At 32.6% G+C, this 19,807-nt stretch overlaps 4 protein-coding genes across 4 annotated transcripts; 2 read left to right on the top strand and 2 right to left on the bottom strand.

Annotated features, from left to right (window-relative positions):
• Positions 1 to 581: 581 nt before the first annotated feature.
• Positions 582 to 1,716, top strand: MONOS_13621 (putative Thioredoxin). The gene is made up of 5 exons (XM_067866339.1): positions 582 to 621; positions 697 to 961; positions 1,010 to 1,128; positions 1,195 to 1,246; positions 1,327 to 1,716. Exons 2-5 carry the CDS (start codon positions 702 to 704, stop codon positions 1,424 to 1,426), a joined length of 531 nt encoding a protein of 176 aa, XP_067732807.1. The 5' UTR covers positions 582 to 621; positions 697 to 701; the 3' UTR covers positions 1,427 to 1,716.
• A 452-nt stretch (positions 1,717 to 2,168) lies between these two features.
• On the bottom strand, positions 2,169 to 11,943 carry MONOS_13620fu15920fu15921 (uncharacterized protein; the record flags this gene model as incomplete). Its single annotated transcript, XM_067866338.1, has 4 exons — positions 2,169 to 11,316; positions 11,445 to 11,647; positions 11,716 to 11,801; positions 11,859 to 11,943. The coding sequence occupies 4 exons, from the start codon at positions 11,941 to 11,943 to the stop codon at positions 2,169 to 2,171; spliced, it is 9,522 nt and encodes a 3,173-aa protein (XP_067732806.1).
• Positions 11,944 to 15,731: 3,788 nt separating this feature from the next.
• Positions 15,732 to 16,577, bottom strand: MONOS_16313 (uncharacterized protein; the record flags this gene model as incomplete). Its single annotated transcript, XM_067869227.1, has 2 exons — positions 15,732 to 16,139; positions 16,566 to 16,577. The coding sequence occupies 2 exons, from the start codon at positions 16,575 to 16,577 to the stop codon at positions 15,732 to 15,734; spliced, it is 420 nt and encodes a 139-aa protein (XP_067732805.1).
• Positions 16,578 to 17,697: 1,120 nt separating this feature from the next.
• Positions 17,698 to 18,369, top strand: MONOS_16314 (uncharacterized protein; the record flags this gene model as incomplete). Its single annotated transcript, XM_067869228.1, has 1 exon — positions 17,698 to 18,369. The coding sequence occupies one exon, from the start codon at positions 17,698 to 17,700 to the stop codon at positions 18,367 to 18,369; it is 672 nt and encodes a 223-aa protein (XP_067732804.1).
• Between the last annotated feature and the right edge of the window lie 1,438 nt (positions 18,370 to 19,807).

Here is a 19,807-nt window from a genome sequence, read left to right as displayed (position 1 = left end):
TCTGTCAAGAAACAGAACGGAGTGAAATGGCTTAGAATAAGAAAGTGATGATGAGGAAAGTGATGAGTTGATTGTGATTGTGTTTGCGAGTTTGGTTGAGGAATGCCTTTGGAGGTATTGGTGATGGCAGTTGTACCATTTCCAGTGATTTTTGTATCAACAGCGCTGAAGGTGAGTGTTTGAGAAGGAACAAATGTTGAGGTGAGGAGAGTGAGAGAGGTGTCTTGGAAATCTGTTATGCGAACAACGGCAAATTCAATTGTTTAACATGGACTGAGTTGTGTGATTCCGCAGAGATTTGTGTTTGTTCCATTATTTGACACGATTTTGAATGTTGTTATGAGGGAAACCATCTTTTGTACTCGGCATTATCAGCTTTATTGTTATACCAAACACTTTTTATTGGAGTCGTTGATCTCAATTTTCGAACGGAGGCGAATGATGATGTTTCTTTGAAGAATAATTTGTTTCCTTTTCTTTTTCCTCTTTTCCTGTTTCATTTTTAATTTTTAATCTTTTTCCATTTTCTTTTTTTGAAGAAATTAATTGATTATTATGGCTGTTGATCATACACAGAAAGATTTCTTGTTTTTGACAAAAACAAGCATAATTTTATCAGTGGTTTGATTTTTTGATCGACATTATAATTGAAGATTAACTTTCCTGAAAAATGAACGGCTTTTCCCATTTGTGAAGGATTTATGATATTTTTGCTTGTTGTCTTTTCGTTGTTTTTTGCCCAAAATGAGGACAGTACAACACTGAAAGAGATGAGATTTCAAGATGATAGAGAAGCGAATGAGGAAAATTTCACCTTTGAAGGACAAGAAAGAGAAAGTATTTCCATTGATAAAGAAAATGAACTTCATGAGGATAACAAGCAAGATTTTTCTGTTGAGATGTTGGATGAATCTCGACTCGAACAGATTCAGAAATCCAATGAATTTTGGATGGTTTATTTGTGTGCTCAATTTTATTTTTCTCTTTTATTATCTTTCAATATTTTCAGTTCAAACCCATTGTGTGGACTGTGCAAATCGGTTCATCCTCGTTTTTTGGAATTTGCCCAAGAAGTGTTAAATGATAATACAATTCATATTGGAGAAGTTGATTGCCCGCAACAAATATGTTTGAAGGAATATAATCATTTATCATTTTTGTAATTATAATCTTTTTTTCCCCTCCTAAAAACAGACACTGCGTTATGTCCAAGATACAACATACGAAAAGTTCCAACAATAATTTTGTTTGCATATTTATTTTATTTTTTTATTTTTGTATCTTATTTTTGTTATTAATTTTTTCAACGAAATATTTTTTAAAAAGCTTTTATAATGACAAAAAGATGGAATATGACGGACGCAATGATGCTGATGACTACAAAAGTTTCGCCAAAAAGTTAAAGAAAGAATGGAAAGTTAAATAAATTTCATTAATGCAATAACTTTTCTCAGAGTATTTATCTTCAATTAAAACAAAATTTGTGTATTTGTAAAAGAGATGGCTTTCTCATTTTGGAATTATACACGATTCGTTTCATTTTTGAATCGTCGTTTTTTGCTGTTTTTTTAAAGACTTCTTTATCAAAATCTGTAATTTTATGGAAATTTCTTTTTTTTCTCCCCATCTCATTTGATAATTTTTCAATCCTTTATTCAGAAAAGAAGCAAATTTGCTTTCTTTTATAAGACAAAAGTGTTATTATTCAGAAAAAAATTGGCTTTCAAATTTCTTATTGGTTTACTCAGCTTTATCGTTTTCAGGGAGAAAGATAAAAACGAATTCTTCTTTGCTTATTAAGCAATTTATCAAAAAAGAAAAAAGAAAAAAGAAAAAAGAAAAAAGAAAAAAGAAAAAAGAAAAAAGAAAAAAGAAAAGAAAAAAGAAAAGAAAAGAGAAGAGAAGAGAAGAGAAGAGAAGAGAAGAAAGGAAAAGGAAAAGAAAGAAAGTTATAATTGCTTCCTTGTTCATCTCAAATAACAAATCATTTCAACATTTTTGCTTTTTATTATATTTTATTTATTATGTTTTTTTATTTTTTATTTTCCCCCATTAATCATTCTACTTCTCAAAGAAAACATTAAAAAAAAGGAATTCTGGGGAAAAAAAAAACTTGCATTCAAATGAATAAAATGAACAACAATAAAATGATAATAAAATGAAAAGTTTTATCTTTCAGAGCTAAGTTGTGAAAAAAACAATGGGCAAACATCGTCCAACTCATCATCTCTGTATTCTTCTCCTTCTCCTTCTCTTTCTCCTTCTCCTCTTTCTCCTTTCTTTCTCTCTCTTTCTCTTTCTCTTTCTCTTTCTCCTTCTTTTTGAATTCCCTTTCTTCCACATCTTCTTTCCCACTCTTCAATTTTCTCTTCTTTCACACAAAACCCAGCTGCTTTGATATTCTTCTCTCTTTTTGTGAATCGATTGAATGAAGAAGAAGAAGAAGAAGAAGAAGAGGAAGAAGAATTTAAAGAAGAAGAAGAAAGAGAAAGAGAAGAAGAAGGAGAAAGAGAAGAAGGAAAAGAAAGAGAAGGAGAAGGAGAAGAAGATGATGATAAAGAAGAAGATAAAGAAGAAGATAAAGAAGAAGAAGAAGAATTCTTTGGAGAAAGCAGCTGAGAAACAGTTGGTAGCTTTGAGCTTTTGTGAGATGAGTTTTGAGAAGAAGAAGAAGAAGAAGAAGTTAATTGAGAAGAAGAAGAGGAGGGGAAAGAAGAGGAAGAGGAAGAGGAAGAGGAGGAAGAAGAATTCAAAGAAGAATTCATTTTGTTCTTCTCCTTTGAAAAAGCAATGTTTGAAAGAGAAAAAATGTCACTTTTGATTGTTTTGATGATGTTCATCAGATGTGAATGAGAAAGAGTGATGCAACAGAGAGGGAGAGGGAGAGGGAGAGGGAGAGGGAGAAGAGGGAAAGGAGAAGGAAGAGGAGAAGAAGAAGAAGAAGAAGAAGAAGAAGAAGAAGAAAGAGAAGAAGAAAGAGAAGAAGAAGAAGAAGAAGAAGAAGAAGAAGAAGAAGAAGAAGAAGAAGAAGAAGAATACAATAAATTCTTTTTCTCCCCTGAATTCATTCCATAGCTATCAAAATACAAATTTGGAAGAAAACCGATTTCTCCATTGAAAAAGAACGGTTTTCTATTGACAACAGCAAAATCACCGAAAATGCGGAAAGACGCATCAAATAGGCTGTTTTTGTGGGAGGAAGAAAGGAAAAGAGAGGAAGAGGAAGAGGAAGAGGAAGAAGAAGAAGAAGAAGAAGAAGAAGAAGAAGAAGAAGAAGAAGAAGAAGAAGAAGAAATCGACGAAATACGACCAATATTCCCCTTCTCCCTCTTCACCTTCACCTTCTCCTTCTCCTTCTCCTTCTTCCCCTCAATATCTGCATTGGTATGCTTCTCCGCAATCACAGTCTCAAACACTCCATTTCTTTCTCTTTCATCATTGTTCTTATCTTTGTTGTCATCTTTTCTTTCTTCACTTGTTTCTGCTTCTTCCATTTTCCCCTTTTCTTTAGAATTTCTTCTATCTTTCTCTTCCTCCTCTTCCTCTTCCTCTTCCTCTTCCTCTTCAATTAATTCTTCTTCTTCTTCATTATCATCTTCTCTTTCTTCTTCTTCTTCCTCTTCACTTCTCATTGAACATGATATTTCTCCTTCAAATGCTGTCCGATGTGTTTCCGGCAAAAGGGAACGATGAAAAAGGGCGGCGGAGGGAATATTTACAGAAAATGGCATATGATTAATTGTGGGTAAAGAAAAATGGAGAGAAGAAGAAGAAGAAGAAAGAGAAGAAAGAGAAGAAAGAGAAGAAAGAGAAGAAAGAGAAGAAAGAGAAGAAAGAGAAGAAGAAAGAGGAAGATGAATTAATAGGCTATTTATTAAATCAATTTCTTCTTTCACTTCATTTTGACACGAATTTTGCATTTCTTTCAAAATATTCACATTTTTCAGTGTAACATCAGCATCCAACAAGATTTGTGGGAGCGAAAAGGGAAAAGGCAATAAATATTCCGCAAGTGGCTGGATGTGGTGAAAAGCAGGAATTATTGTCAGATGAGAGAAAGAAAGAAGAAGAGAAGACGAAGAAGAAGAAACTGAGTTTTGAGGCAATTTGAGAGATTTTTCTGGCTTTTCAAGTTTTTCTTGTTGATTTTCTGTTTTGCCTTTTTCAGAAATAAAAAACGTTTGCTTTTTTTTCATATTGGGTTTCGGCTTTCTTTTTCCAATTTCATTTTTTCCTTCTGTTTTGCGATTATTTTGATCAAAAATCCCAAAAAGAATATTTTCTGCTTTTTCCCTTTGCGAATGGATAGAGGGAGTTCGCAAAACCATCCGGAACGGAGTATTTTCCGCATTTGCCTCCGAAATAATCCAATTATGGGTTTCAAATTTCTCCGAACATTTTTCTTCTTCAATATTTCTTTCTTCTTCTCCTTCTTCTTTCGATTCGAATTTTTCCGAAGAATTCTCAGTTGTTTTGCCTTTTGGTGATGTTTTTGGAATTGTTGTGGATAGTGAAACAGAAGAAGAAAGAAGCTGAAGAGCAAAAATAGGAGAAGGAGAAGAAGAAGATGATGAAAATGAAGATGATGATGAATTTAATGGAGAAGAAGAAGAAGAGGTGGAATTTGAGAAATTTGAGGAAGAAGAGGAAGAAGAATTTGAAAGATGATTTGAATCCAATTCATCAGAAAAGCCATTCGAAAACTTCATTTGAAGATGAAAATCCTCTCCTTTCAAAGAAAAGAGAGTCAAAATATCAGAAGAAGAAGAAGAAGAAAGAGAAGAAGAAGATGATGATGACGATGATGAGAAAGAAGATGATGATGGAATTGAAGACGAATTGGAATCTGAAGAAATAGAATCAGAAGAAGAAATTGTGGAAGAAGAAGAATTTAAAGAAGAAGAAGAAGAAGCAGAAGAATTAGATAAGAATTCATTTGAATCAGAATATTTCTCAATCATTGGCATAGCAGGAAACATCAAATCCAACGAAACATCTTCAAATGGAACCTCAACATCCACATTAAACCTTATCTTCTTCTGTTTCTCATGTTTCTTCTGTTCTTTCTGTTGTTTTTGATATTTTTGATTTTTTTCCTTTTTTTCTCTGTTTCCCAAAATATCTTCTATTTCTTCTTTTTTTGCCCCATTTTTATTTGTTTCTGCCGGAAAATGAGAAATATTCGGAGAAATCGGAGAAACGGAGAAAATCGAAAGCCAATCAACGAGATAACTGACAAAAGAATGGAAGATGTCGGTGGGAAGAGAGAGAAAGAGAGACATTTGAGGGAAGATGAAGGAAAGAGAAGAAGAGAGAGAAAGAGAAGGAGGAGGAAGAGGAAGAGAAGGATGAATAGGAAGAGGAAAAGAAGAAGAAGAGGAAGAAGAAGATGATGATGATATTTTTGAATGGCCCATCATTTCTGATTCAATCAGAGGAGGTGAAATGGACAAAGATTGATTTTGTGAATGAAATTGGTCTGTTTTTGAATGAAGTGAAGAAGAAAGAGAAGAAGAGGAAGAAGAAGAAGAGGAAGAAGAATTTGTTAAAGAGGAGGAATTTAAAGAAATTGAAGATGAAGATGAAGATGAAGAAGAATTTGAAGAAGAAGAAGAAGAAGAAGAAGAAGAAGAAGAGGCAGAACCTGAAGCAAACAGAAAAGAAGTACTTTCTTTCTCTGAAGAAGATGAAAATTTTGATTTTTCATTCAAAATTTTGAAATCCTCAAAATTTTTTGAATTTTTGAGGACATTTTTGTTTTCATTGAAATTCTTCATTTCAAATAAAATTGAGCCATTTTTATGTTGAGGAGAACGAAAAGAAGAAGAAAGAGAAGAAGAAAGAGAAGAAGAAGAAGATGGTGATGAAATAGATAGAATGTTATGTTTCCCCACAAAAATGTCAATTCCATCAAAAGAAGTTGAAAACAAACGAGAAAAAAGAGAAGAAGATAAATTTGAAGAAGAATTTGAAGAAGAAGAAGAAGAAATGAAATGAGAAGATGAAGAATCAACAGATGAAATACAAATAGGTTTCACATTGATTGCGAAAAGAGGATAAAATTTGCGTTCATCAATTTCATTTTGAATTGGCAAAGAAGACGAAAAATGGGAAATTCGATCAAAATTGCTGGGTTTTTTGCCGGCAAACTGCAAAAGATGGCTCGATGGATATTTTGAGGGATGAAGAAGAGAATTTATAAATGGGTTCGGAGAAATTGTCTTCGGAGAAATAGAATTTGAAGAAGATGAAGAAGATGAAGAATTTGATGGGTTTTCAAAGAGATTGATGGAAAAGTCGTTGAAGAAGAAGGAGAAAGAAGGAGAAATGGAATTGATGTGATTGAGAAACAGAGGAAGAAATAAGGAAATAAGTGAAGTTGAGGGGGAAGAGGTGGAGGAAGAAGAAGAAGACGAAGAGGAAGAAGAAAGAGAAGGAGAAGAAGAAGATAAATGTTTATTGGTTGTTTGGAATGAGGCACAAGAATTGACAGATGAAAAAGGATTAATTTTATTTTTTGGTTCAATTTTATCAGAAGAATTTGAAGAAGAGGAGGAGGAAGAAGAAGAAGAAGAGGAAGAAGAAGAAGAAAGAGAAGAAGAAGAATTAATAGAATTTATAGAAGAAATGGAAGAATTAAAAGAAGAATTAAAAGAAGAATTAAAAGAAGAATTTAAAGAAGAAGAAGAAGAAGAGAAGGAATGAAGAATATTTTGAGGAAAAGAAAGAGGATTATTGATGGAGTTGATACAAAAGAGGAAATATGAAATGTCCAATGAAGAAGAAGAAGAAGAAGAAGGAAAGGAAAGAGAAGGAGGAGAAGGAGGAGGAAGAGGAAGAGGAAGAGAAGGAGGAAGAGAAGGAGAAAGAGAAGGAGAAAGAGAAGGAGAAAGAGAAGAAAGAGAAGATAAAATAGATCTGATGACAGGCAAATGAATATTGAGAGAAGGAAAATTGAAATGCAAAGAAGAAGAAAAAGAAGAAATGGAATTTGCTATTTGGAAGAGATGAAGAAAGAAAGAAAGAGAAGGAGAAGAAGAATAAGAAGAAAGAGAAGAAGAAGAAAGAGAAGAAGAAGGAGAAGAGGAAGAAGAAGAATTTAAAGTGAATTTTATCTTTGGAGATAAAGAAGAAGAAGAAAGAGAAGAAGAAGAATTTTTATTTTTATTTTTCAAAGAAGAAGAAGGAGGAGGAAGAGAAGAAGAAAGAAGAGAAAAAAATGAATTTTCTAATGAAATTTCAGAAGAAGAGGAGGAAGAAGAGGAAGAAGAGGAAGAATTTGAAGAAGAAGAAAGAAATGGAGAAAAAAGAGGAAGAAGAAGATGACGAAACATTTTGAGCAAGTTAGAAGAAGAAGGAGAAGAAGAAGAAGGAGAAGAAGGAGAAGGTGAAGAAGAAAAATTAAATTTTGAAGAAGAAGAAGAAGAAGAAGAAGAAGAAAGAGAAGAAAAGGAAGAGGAGGAGGAGGAAGAAGAAGATGATGATGAATTCAAAGAAGAGAAAAACGAAGGAGGAGGAGAAGAAGAATTTAAAGAAGAAAAATATGAAGGAGAAGAAGAAAAAGAAGAAGAAAATGAAGAAGAAGAAGAAGAATTTGAAGGTTTTTTATAATTTTGAAGGGAAAATTGCGTTTGAGAAAGAGGAGGAGGAAGAGGAAGAAGATTATTATTATTATTATTAGAAAATAAGAAGTTGATGGAAGTTTTGAGAGAAATAAAAGAAGAAGAAGAAGAAGAAGAATCACAAATATCTTCATTTTCCTTCCATTTTTTCTCTTTCTTCTCTTTCTTGTCTTTCTCCTTCTCCTTCTCTTCCTTTATCTTCAAATTCTTCTTCTTCTCCTCTTTCTCTTTCTCCTTCTCTTTCTCTTTCTCTTTCTCCTTCTTCTTCTTCTTCATTTCTCCATCCAAATCTTCAGAAGAAATAAAAGAATCGCTCAAAAATGAAGAAAACAACGTCTTTTTTGGAAGTTTTGGGTCAAAATTTGAAAAATGCGGATTTTCAAAGAGATTTCTGTTTGTCCAGCCAGAAATGGAGGAGATGAGGAAGGAAAAGGAAAGGGAATAAGAAGAAGAAGAAGAAGAAGAAGAAGAAAGAGAAGAAGAAGAAGATGATGATGATGAAGATGGTGGTGATGGTAGCGATGGTGAAGAAGAAGATGAAAGAAATGGCGAAGAAGAAGAAGAAGAAGAAAAGGAAGAAGAAGAAGAGGAGGAGAAAGAGATTTCAGATAGTTTTGAGGAAAGAAGAAGATTGGAGAAGGAGAAGAAGAAGAGGGGACGAAGAGAAAGAGAAGAAGAAGAAGAAGAATTTGAAAAGGAAGAAGAAGAAAGAGAAAGAGAAAGAGAAGGAGGAGGAGAAGGAGAAGGAGAAGGAGAAAGAGAAAGAGAAGAAAGAGAAGAAGGAAAAGAAGAAAGAGAAGAAGAAGAAAATAGAGGGAAAGAATCGAATGGAGAAAGAAATGGAATGAAAGAGGGAGATAAAGGAGAAAGAGAAGGAGGAGGAGGAGAAGAAGAAATTAATGGAGAAGAAAGAGAAGAAGAAGAGGAAGAGGAAGAGGAAGAAGAAGAAGAAGTCGAGGAAGAGAAAGAAGAAGAAGAAGAAATTGAAGAAAATATTTGTGAATTAGAAAGAGAAGAGGAGGAAGAGGAAGAGGAAGAAGAAGAAGAAATTGAAGAAAGAGAAGAAGAATTAAATGGAGAAGAAGAAAGAGAAGAAGAAGAAGAATTTTCATTGTTTTCTATTTTCTCTTGTTTTGTATGATATTTCATAGAAGAAGGACAAACAACTTGATGATGAGCAAGAACGAAATGGGAGAGAGAGAAAGAGAGAGAAAGAGAAGGAGAAGAAGAAGAAGAATTAAATGAAGAAGATGATGATGACGATGAAGAAGAAGAAAGAGAAGAAGAAGAGGAAGAAGACAAAAAATTCGTTTTTTTCCTCTTTTTTCTAATTTCTTTATTTATTTCTTCTTCTTCCTCTTCCTCTTCCTTTTCTTCTTCCTCTTTCTCTTTCTCTTCTTCTTCTTCTTCTTCTCTCATTTCTTCTATTTCTTTTGATAAACTCTCAAATTTCTCTTTTGAAATGGGGAAAAACCGCTTTTTTTTGAATTTTGCTCTTCTTTCGAGCAATTTCTGCTTCAGAACATCAGAAGAAGAAGAAGAAGATGGAGAAAGAGAAGAAGAAGAAGAAGAAGAGGAAGAAGAATTAAATGAAGAAGAGGAAGATAATGAAGAATTTGATGAAGAAGAGGAAGAGGAAGAAGAAATTAATGGAGAAGAAGAAGAAAGAGAAGAAGAAGAAGAAGATGATGATGATAAAGAGGAATTTAAGGAAGAGAAAAGCGAAGGAGAAGGAGAAAGAGAAGGAGAAAGAGAAGAATTCAAAGATGAGAAAAATGAAGGAGAAGAGGAAGAGGAAGAAGAAAGAGAAGAAGAAGAGGAAGAAGAGGGATAAGAAGAAGAAGAAGCAGAAATAGATGAAAAAGGAGAAGATGAGGGAGAAGAGGAGGAGGAAGAAGAAGACGATGATGATGTTAAAATTGGATAAGGAGAAGAAGAAAGAGAAGAAGAAAGAGAAGAAGAAAGAGAAGAAGAAAGAGAAGAGGAAGAGGAGGAGGAAGAAGAAGAACTATTTTGTGTGTGGCTGAAAGGGAAGTAATGATGAAGGAAATGAAAATGATGAGAAGAAGAATAGAAAGTGAATTCAGACAGGAAAAGAGAGAGAGAAAGAGAGAAAGGGAAAGAAGAAGAGGAAGAGGAAGAAGAGGAAGAGGGAGAAGAAGAGGAAGAAGAGGAGGAGGAGGAGGAAGAAGAAGAATAAGAAGAATTTAAAGAGGAAAAATATGAAGGAGAAGAAGAAGGTGATGATGATGATGATGTGGAAGAAGAAGAAAAAGAAGAAAAAGCAGAGGAAAATGAAGAAGAAGAAGAAGAAGAAGAAGAAGAAGAGGAATTTAATGCAAAAATAGAATTTTTATTAGAATTCATAGACTTTTGCAATATGTCTTGTAATTCTCTTTCTTTTCTCTCTCTTCCTTTTTCCCTCTCTTCTTTCTCTTCTTTCCTTTCTTCTTTCTCTTCTCTTCTTTCTCTTTCTTCTTCTTCTTCTCTTCCTTCTTCTCCTATTTGATATTCCCTTTTCACTGAAGAACAATGAATCAATTCAAACTCCTCTTTTCCATTCAAAATTGGCGTTCCTCGTTCAGACAGAGACACAAAACAGAAATTTTCTTTATTTATCTTTTCTCCTTTTCTGTTATTTTTCTTGTTTTTCCTCTCTTTCTTCTCGTTTGTTTCTTTTTCTTTTTCTTCTTCTTCTTTCTCTTCTTTCTCTTCTTTCTCTTCATCAGCTTCTTCTTTCTTCTTTTCTCTTCCTCTTCCTCTTCCTCTTCCTCTTTCCTTCTTCTCTTTCTTCTCTTTCTTCTTCTTCTTTTTCGTGTCATTCAATCTATTTCTGCTATTTTCTCTATGAAAACACGTTAAAACAAGAGAAATCGCATTTGTAGCTGCAAATTCACTCATTTTCCCCTTCTTCTCCTCTTCTTTCTTCTCTTTCTTTTCTTCTTCTTCTTCTTCTTCTTCTTCTTCTTTTTCTTTTCTTTCTTCTTCTCTTTTTTCATTTTCTTTCTTCTTCTCTTTTTCCTCTTTTTCCTTCTTTTTATTTGAAGCTTTCTTGTTTTCTGGAGGATTATGAGGAATTTTGTGAAGTGGCTGAGAAATATTTGAAATATCTCTTAAATTCAATGAAGAAGAAGAAGAAGAGGAAGAGGAAGAGGAAGAAGATAATGAAAGAGAAGAAGAAGAAGAAGAAGAAGCAGAGGCAGAAGCAGAAGGCAGTAAAGAAAACAAAGGCAAACGAATATATCTTCCTTGATCACTTCCTCCTCTTTCTCCTCTTTCTCCTCTTTCTCCTCCTCTTCCTCTTCCTCTTTCTCCTCCTCTTCTGTCTGAATCACAGGGACAAACCAGCCAATGACTCGCAAACACAACCAGATCTGCCTTTACTGCCTCAATCGTCACCCATTTTTCGCTCTTTATCAGCTCATTTCTGTGATTTTCTCTTGTTTCGTTCCTTTTCCCTTTCCCTTTCCCTTTCTCTTTCTCTTTCTTCTTCTCCTTCTTCTCTTTCTCTTTCTCTTTCTCTTTCCCTTTCTCTTTCTCTTTCCCTCTCCACACGTGAAAGTTCTCAATCACAATAGAAATTCCAATTTTCTCCTTCTTTCTTTCCGGGGGTGGCTTAAATGAATGCACATCTAATACGATCCGGTTGATCACAGCTGCCGAAAATAACTCCACGTCCAAATAACGCTGCATCCTGAAATGCTCGAAGGATAGAAAGAATATTGGAAAAAAAAAAAAAAAAAAAAAAAAAAAAAGAGAGAGAGAGAGAGAGAGAGAGAGAGAATGAAGAATCTAAAAGATAAAGTAAAAAAATAGTCAAACAGTTTCTCAATTTTCTTCAGGAGGATATCTTCATCCAGTTGCTGCTTTGATGTGTCTGCTTCTTTGCTGCTCGTTTCTTTGCTATCCGCATTTTGCTTTGAATTTTGTGCGCAGGACAAACAAAAAGGCCAATTCACTCTCAATCTTATCAATTCAACATAAAGCTCTTGCTGCCCCGAAACTAATCCTTTCCAAAAACTTTTCTGAAATTGAAAACACAACAAATTCAAAGTTCAAAATATTTATTTAAAAAATGGATTGTACTGCGCACCAGGTGTATTCCGTGCAGCTCAATTTTCTCAATAACGTTTCCTCCAAGTTCTCTATTTATAATGTCCAGCAATTGGGGCGCAATCTCTGAAATTGTAAAAATCAAAACAATCTAAACTGCAAAAAGAAAAAACTCATCAAAACCAGCATAATCACATGTGACTGGAAAAAGCGTAAGATGATGAGGAATGATATATTTTTCAATCAATTTTCTGAATAGAAACTGCATTCACAACAAAAGGTTAATTTCTTTTCTTTCCTTTCTCCTTCAAAATATGGAAATATTCAACGCCCGTGATAAAACGAGATCGATTGACATTTACGAAGTGAACAATCCATTCGAAAAAGAACTGTTTGCGAATGTTCTTCTTCACAAAATAATCCATAAGCACGATGTTCAGCATTCATTTTTTCTATAAAAAATTAGTTTATCATGTAAAACATCTCTTCAACGAAGTATTTCATAAATTATCAACTTTTATCCAAAAAGCTAAAAATATGATTAATTGTAATATGGGAATGTCTTTTTGAAAAGTTAACATAAACTTATATTAAAAAAATCACGATAAAAAACAGTAAAGTGAAACATATTGTATCACATATTTGCAATAGAAAAAGCAACTTCCACTTCCTATTTTGTTTATTTTGTTCGTAATTAAGTTTATTGTTATTGTAACTTTCATAATAGGTTGCCACTTTCCTAATGGCAGGACAGTAGCCTTTTCTCAGCAGCTAATGAATGAAGAATTTTGATTTTTTCCAACATCAATCGTAAGGTGAATATGAGTAATGAAGCATTCTGAGAATACTTCATTCTTGTTCATTCATTTTTTAAAAATAAATTTTGTATTTCGGAGGAATTCGAAAAAACAAATGATTTCCTATTTCTCCGAAAAACAAAATTTATTTTTAAAAAATGAATGAACAAGAATGAAGTATTCTCAGAATGCTTCATTACTCATATTCACCTTACGATTGATGTTGGAAAAAATCAAAATTCTACATTCATTAGCTGCTGAGAAAAGGCTTCTGTCCTGTCATTAGGAAAGTGTCCGCCTATTATGAAAGATACTATATTCGAAATGTGTGATAATTGGGTTTGAATCGAGTAATTTGAAGAAAATAGAAAGGAAAATTAATTATTATTCGGTGAAACCTGAAGCAGAAGAGCCATTGCAAGCACCTAAACAGTTACTGTCAGTTTCTCCACTTGATGAATATGTATCTTCAATTATGTCGTCAGAAATCCGCAACACCTGATGTGATAACCTCTGTATCAACTTTTTCTTAAATTATCAGATGATCAAATTAACAAACCATTCCAAATATCTGAATTTGATCTTCTTTAAATACACTTTTAACAAAAAGAGTTAACAAAACAATATTAAAAAAACTCATGACAAAACCCTTATTAATGAAAGAATATTTTCATCTTGAGACACACTTATTGAACGGTTTAAGGACAAGCTCATGAAATTGGAACTCTAAAGAAACTTTTACGTGTGACAATCTTGTGTTCATTATTCAAATTATTTTAAACTTTACATGGAGCCCATTCATTACTCATTTTTGAAAATTCTTTTTAAATGTGGGCTTGAATAATAGGTTACAGGAGCATTCTTTTTCCCGATTTTTCAATGCAAATCATTTTTTTCTGAATGTTCCATCTATTTTCCTCTCAATAGCTCCAAATACACATAGCTTCCATTTTGAGCGACCTCTTTTGGACTTTCTCCTCCTAAAAATTGCTTCATCGATTTCAACAACGATCCCAGTTCCACCTGAAATTATGGGATGCTCAATCAAAAAATTCGAACACGCTACGCCACAAATAATATACCAATAATTAACGCTGTTATATGATAGATCCAATAGATTCTTTGCAGTTTTATTTTGTATCCCCATAAAGAAATAAAGAATCAGCAGCAGAATCTTTCATAACCTTTTTTTTAATGTTTGGAAAAAAGTTGTCTCAATTTTTTGAAAAGTTCCTTTTGTCAAAAATTAAAGAAAAAATCATTGAAAATTCAATATTATCATCAAACCTTCATTCTTTCTCACCAAAAGTTTCAAGAATGGAAATAAATGCTTGATGAAGTTATTATTTCTATTCTGAAAATTTATGGTTTATTAGAACGAAAATTTCAACAAAATACACAATTTTGGTTTTCATCAGAAATAAAAAAAGGATCTTTTCAAAAAAAATTTACACATATCAATAAAATATATTTGAATTTTTCATGGTTTCAAAGAAAACAAAATAAAGAAAACATTTCGAAAAACTTCATGGCTGATTTTTCTTGAAATTATTTTATCATTCGAGTTTTGAACAAAATTTTAGTCTCAATGGGATTTTCGTAATAATTATGTTTCTGCAATAACAACATCATTAACAGTGTGTACAGTCTAAACCGAATATAATCACGTCGAATATAATCACATTCGTATATAGTCACATTTTTCCATGCACCGACATTTTTGGCCTAATTTTCATTCATTTTCCATCGCATATAATCACAGGGCTGAAAATATATAATCACATTTTTTATTATTATGGGTGATTTCTTCAATGAAAAATCGACTTTTTGATCAAAAATTTCAATTTTTCGTTTTTTCAAAAATGTGCTCAAATTAGTCAAAATAATATGCGTTTGTGAAAAAAATTAATTTTGCAAGTTAAAAAAGTGTATTTGGATAGAATTTACAAAAATGAAAAAATCGACCCAAAATTAATTTATTATTTAATTAATTTTTAATTTTTTCTGTGTGAAGCAGTATCGGATATTATCACAATCGGATATAGTCACAAAAAGTTGTGCAAAAACCGATGTGATTATATCCGGTTTAGACTGTATTAACTTTTTCACTCATTTTTCAAAAATCTCATTGAGAAAAAAATTTTGATGAAAACTCAAACAAAAGTGTGATTTCAAAAAGGATCAGCCATATTCATGAGAATTATATACAAACAAAATGGTGATGAGAATAACCAAAAGCTTTTGAATGATATGAAAAAATGAATAAAACAAAATCAGAGATACAAAAATGTATTTGTTAAAAAAGCATTCACAATTATAAAAAAAGAAAGATAGAAAGCTCCCACTAAAAGAAAAAAGTTCAGCAAATTCTTTTATTCATAAATTCACTTTCCTGATTCTTCGCAAAAGTATTTTAATTATTTTCCATTTCTTTTATATTCACAACCAAAAAGACTTTTCAATATTCATTCATACAAATTACTCAATCTTTGCATTCTCTGTTCACTTATGATTACAGTTCTTCATTTTTCTGTTCCATGTGTTATTTTATGTCTCATCCATTTTGGTGGATTTGTTTTGACAACCGCAATCCACATCATTGTCATTGTTTCTCCCAACTTATTTCTAAGTGAAATGTCATGAGACATCCATTCTGGTAATTCAGCTTTCACATTCGAAATCCATTGCATAGCCATTGTAATTCCACTATTATCATCAATTGCTGGATCGTTATTCGCTCTCTTTTTCCGGCAGTTCCATTTTTTCCTCCATTTTTGGGTCATATTTTTTTAGAACCCAGATTTTTCGAAATGAAAAATTTCAAAAAATAAATTCTAAAAAAAAATACAAAACTCCAATTTAATTTTCATATGACTTTTCTTTTTCTCTTTCCTCTTTCAATTTCATCAGATGATTCTTTCTCAATGTTGTTCTCATCTTGAAGTATTTTGTATTTTCTTTTAAGCTTTTTTGTGAAATTCATTGTTTCATCATTTTCTTTATCCGAAATGTTTCCTTTTTCATTTTCCATTTCGCTTTTCTTATTTGAATAATCATCCAACTCATTTAGCACATTTTCTTCTGTAATTTCTATACCGTTAAAGTCAAATCGATTTTTATGTGAAGGAAGGGGATAAGCCGATGATTGAGAAAGCTTCATCAGAACTGGTACAGACAAGTGTTTCAGCACGTCGCTTCATATGAATGCTCTTTTGATGAATGAAGGTGATAGAGCTGAATGAATTGATTGCTGGAGAGCTTACACCAGAGCTGTTCTCTTTGCAACTGAAGATAATGAAGAAAGTGCTTCATCCTGTGAACTCATCTCAGACTTCATGACTGCAAATATTCCAAGGTCAAGTGGCTGGTAAATGTGTGTGCTGTGAGGGACGAATGTCTCAATATCCACATTTTCTTTTTTAATTTCTCTCCAGATTGTTGGATCTGAACGAAAAACATTGGAGTTGATCAGAAGCAACCAGTGTGATTCATCGAGTGACATGCCTTGTCTTCTTTCTTTAATTGAGGGAATAAGAATTGTCAGTGCGTATTTTCTGAACGTCGAAGATTCTATCCATCCTAATTTGTTCTCCAAAATCTCGAGATTTGAAGACTGAAAAGGCTTCGAGTCATCAGGAAGTCTGAGACTTATTGGCAGTATCACTTCCTTTTGTTATTGACATTGAGAAGCAATCGATGAAATCAATGTGGAATTCGCTATTCACACCGCAGATTTTGCGACACCTGGTTATGCATTTGCTGGATGAACAATATTCCGATTGGAGCTGTCGGTAACCCTGAGTGAAAACTCGTCCACGTTGAAAATCAGTGCGTTGTTGAAACTGTTGTTCTGATGAAATCCGTTGAGCATATCATACAAGGGCTTCAGAACTTGATGGCATGACACCTCAACCCTGTTTGCGTCAACAATTTTTGGCTTTGATTTCTTCAGCTTGGGATGTCATTTGATGAAATCTTAGACAACTGACACAGAAACTTTTTCTTCTGAAGTGTTTTCTGGTTTCAAATCATTTACAACATTTTCAATCCAATTAATATTTATTAATACATTTCAAAGAATATTATTGCAAACCAGTTCACGCATTTTCTTGATGATTAGGTCTTCTCCAGATAGTTATTCGAATTTTATTTCAACCCGCTCTGTTTGTTCTTTTTCTTCATCGACAATGGCTGGACAAATAATTTTTAAAACCAATCTTCCTTGCCGAATAGCCTTCACCGCACGCTTGATTCGAATTTTGCTTAATTTTTTGTTGTTACATGAATCCACCATACACACAGCTCCATCGTTAACTATATAAGAAATACGTTCCAGCGAAATCCTTTATTGTCTGTATTTGAATGATATCATCGTATCCCGCAGCTTTAGCTGACACGCAGTAGATTTTTCAGCTGCTTCAGTTCTTATTTTTTATTTTTTGAGTCATGATCATTGAGCCAATTTATTTATTTTTTTATTATAAATTTCAATTTTCATTGAAATTTAGTTTTTTGTACATTAATTGCATATTTTTATTGAATTTAATTCATTAGAACCAATCTGTAATCGATAAAAAATTCAACGGGAGGCTTTTAACTCCCTCATTTTCTCCCACGAAAACCAGGCGATGAATTAAAATGAAATTGTTCAGCTGATAACGTTTTTTCTTAAATACGAAAAAAAAACTTTCAATCAATCAAAATGTGTGTGGCTGAATTATTGATTTTTAAAAAAAATAGGATCGAATAAAAATAAATAGGATCTTTCAAAAATATGAACCTGCAATGCACAGCCTCTGCAATATCACAGCCATCCCTCTTTGAATTCATAGCATTCATTTCATTCCCTTTTTTTTTGACATTAGAATAGCGTTGTTCAATTATTTGCTCAAAAATGATTTATGAAAATACAAAAGTATTCCAAAGTCAAAAAAACATTGATTATGGGCTCTTTTAATTCACGTTATGAAATTACTGAAAAATGAAATGTTAATGTTAATGTGTTATGTGTTAGTCATCTTGTAATGATCCGATCATATCGGCACAACCAAAAATGATTATTATCATTATATTTCAATTTGTTATATATTATCATTAAAGAATATACAAATAAAAATCCACAGAAAATTTTATTATTTGAATGAAATTTTGAAGAAAAATATTTTCTCTCATAATAATTTTTGTTAATTATTTGTATTAAGTGTTCGTATTTTTTTTTTGATCTTATGGCACGCGAACGAGACCTTCATGATGAAGAAAACATTTCTTCGCTGAACAAACTCTTCTTCAACGAAACCAGCGCATGGGAATGGTTCAAAAAAGAAATAATAGCCATGAACCTCCCAATGTGCAGAGTTCACAGATGCTATCAACGAATATATCATGAAAAGAATTATCACTATTATGCTTGTCCAAAATGCAAGATTAAGAAAAGCATTCTTTCAGGGACATCTTTTTGCAGAATAAAGATTGGACTAGGAGTCACTCTTCTGATTTGTTTATATTACTGGCTAGGGATTCAAAACAAAACAATTTCTTTGCTTCTTTCTGTTGATAAGGACACAGTCGGATACTGGGGAAGTGTGATTCGGTGCGCTTGCTCACAAATGTGGAACGAAAGACAGCAAGTTATTGGAGGCGAGGGAACAACAGTTGAAATTGATGAAGCAATTTGGCGAAAACGGAAGTACAGGAGAGGAAGAAAGAAAAAGCAAGTGTGGATTTTCGGAGGGGTGGAAAGATTAGAGGGTGTGGGAGCGGGGAAACGGTTTATGGTTGTCGTTCCAAACAGAAAAAAGGAAACTTTGATTCCAACTATCCACAAATACATAAAAGCTGGAATAATAATAATTTCCGATCAATGGAGCGCTCATTCTTCACTGGAAACTCTTGGATAAAAACATCAAACTGTATGCCATGATAGACATTCCGGAATACTGAAACTGGTGTGCATTCAAATACAATTGAAGGATTGTTGCAACATTTGAAATGCACTTACACTAGGGCATAGGTGTAACTGCGTCCCTTTTGTAATTCTTGTTTTTAGACATTAATTTTGTGATATTTGAAATGCAAAAATTATTTAAAAACTTTTGTATGGACTGGTTTTTCGAAAAATTTTTTGTTTCTCATGAAAAAACCATTTTTAAAAATGACCCATAAATATGAGTATTTTTACAAATTTTCAATAAAATAAGATAATTATGAAACAAAAAGTAGATGAAACGTTATTAATTATTATATACTCTTATTTTATTGATAATTTTTCAAAAAATAAAACATTAAAAAAAATAAATTATAAAATTAAAATATTTTGATCAATCCCACAATTAAATTTTTAATATCAAAAAAATAAAAAATTAGTTTCTTTCATCGTGAATTGAACCCTCGTTTGCGAACATATAACGAATCATATATATAAATATAGTTTTAAAGTGTGTGATAAATAATTATCAATATATCATTCAAATCTTTATGAATTTTGTTTATGATTTTTAATATGAAAATTTTAGTGCAGTTTGAGGATGTTTATGTTACACAATTATGATCATGAATAAAGAAGAACGAACAAATCGTGTGAAACATTCTTTTTAATTATTAACATTGTTTTATTAAAATTTTTCGCAAAACACATTAAATATCATTTATTTTCTTATGAAATTAAATAGATGCTAAATGATAAGCATTAATCAATGCAGCAACATAAATGCGTATGGAGGAATGGTGTATTTTCAACAATAGAGATCGTGAAGTTTTGGTTTATATCTATTGAAGAAAAGTTCAATGCCACAACAGCAACAGTTGGAAATGAATTTTTTGTTGAATATTTCAACATCTCAACGCAGATCAATGAAAGCCAATTCCAGTTTGATTTTCGAGAAGGAAACTTCAATCAATTCAATGCAATATATGGAGGTGACAGTTGTGAACACAAAGAATACACAAATCTGATTGGATTTGTAACGATTCATCAAAGTGACACAATCATTGTGAGCAGCGTGAATGGAACGAATGACAGACAACGTGGAACAAACACACTTTCATGTGATTCAATTGAACGGGGTTTGATTCACTTGACATCAGAGCTGATAAGTCAGATTCTCATTGTTGAAGAGAGTGTGATTGGAGGAGATATAAATCCGAATGAGATGGGTTTTAAAGGGGGAGAAGGAATGGAGAAAAACACATCTCTGCGGATATTGGATGAGGGATGCAATTGGGAGGAATAGCGAGTGAAAGAGGATCATCATTTTTCATCCCTGTCTTGGAAGAAGTGAAGAGCACAACACAGGCGAGTGGGAGCATGGACTTGAGCATTCGTGGGAAGCTGCTTCT

The sequence above is a fragment of the Monocercomonoides exilis genome, assembly GCF_001643675.1.
Source record: "Monocercomonoides exilis strain PA203 chromosome Unknown scaffold8-1962414, whole genome shotgun sequence".
NCBI classification, from domain to species: domain Eukaryota; phylum Preaxostyla; order Oxymonadida; family Polymastigidae; genus Monocercomonoides; species Monocercomonoides exilis.
This window is presented reverse-complemented; position numbering and strand designations above follow the sequence as displayed.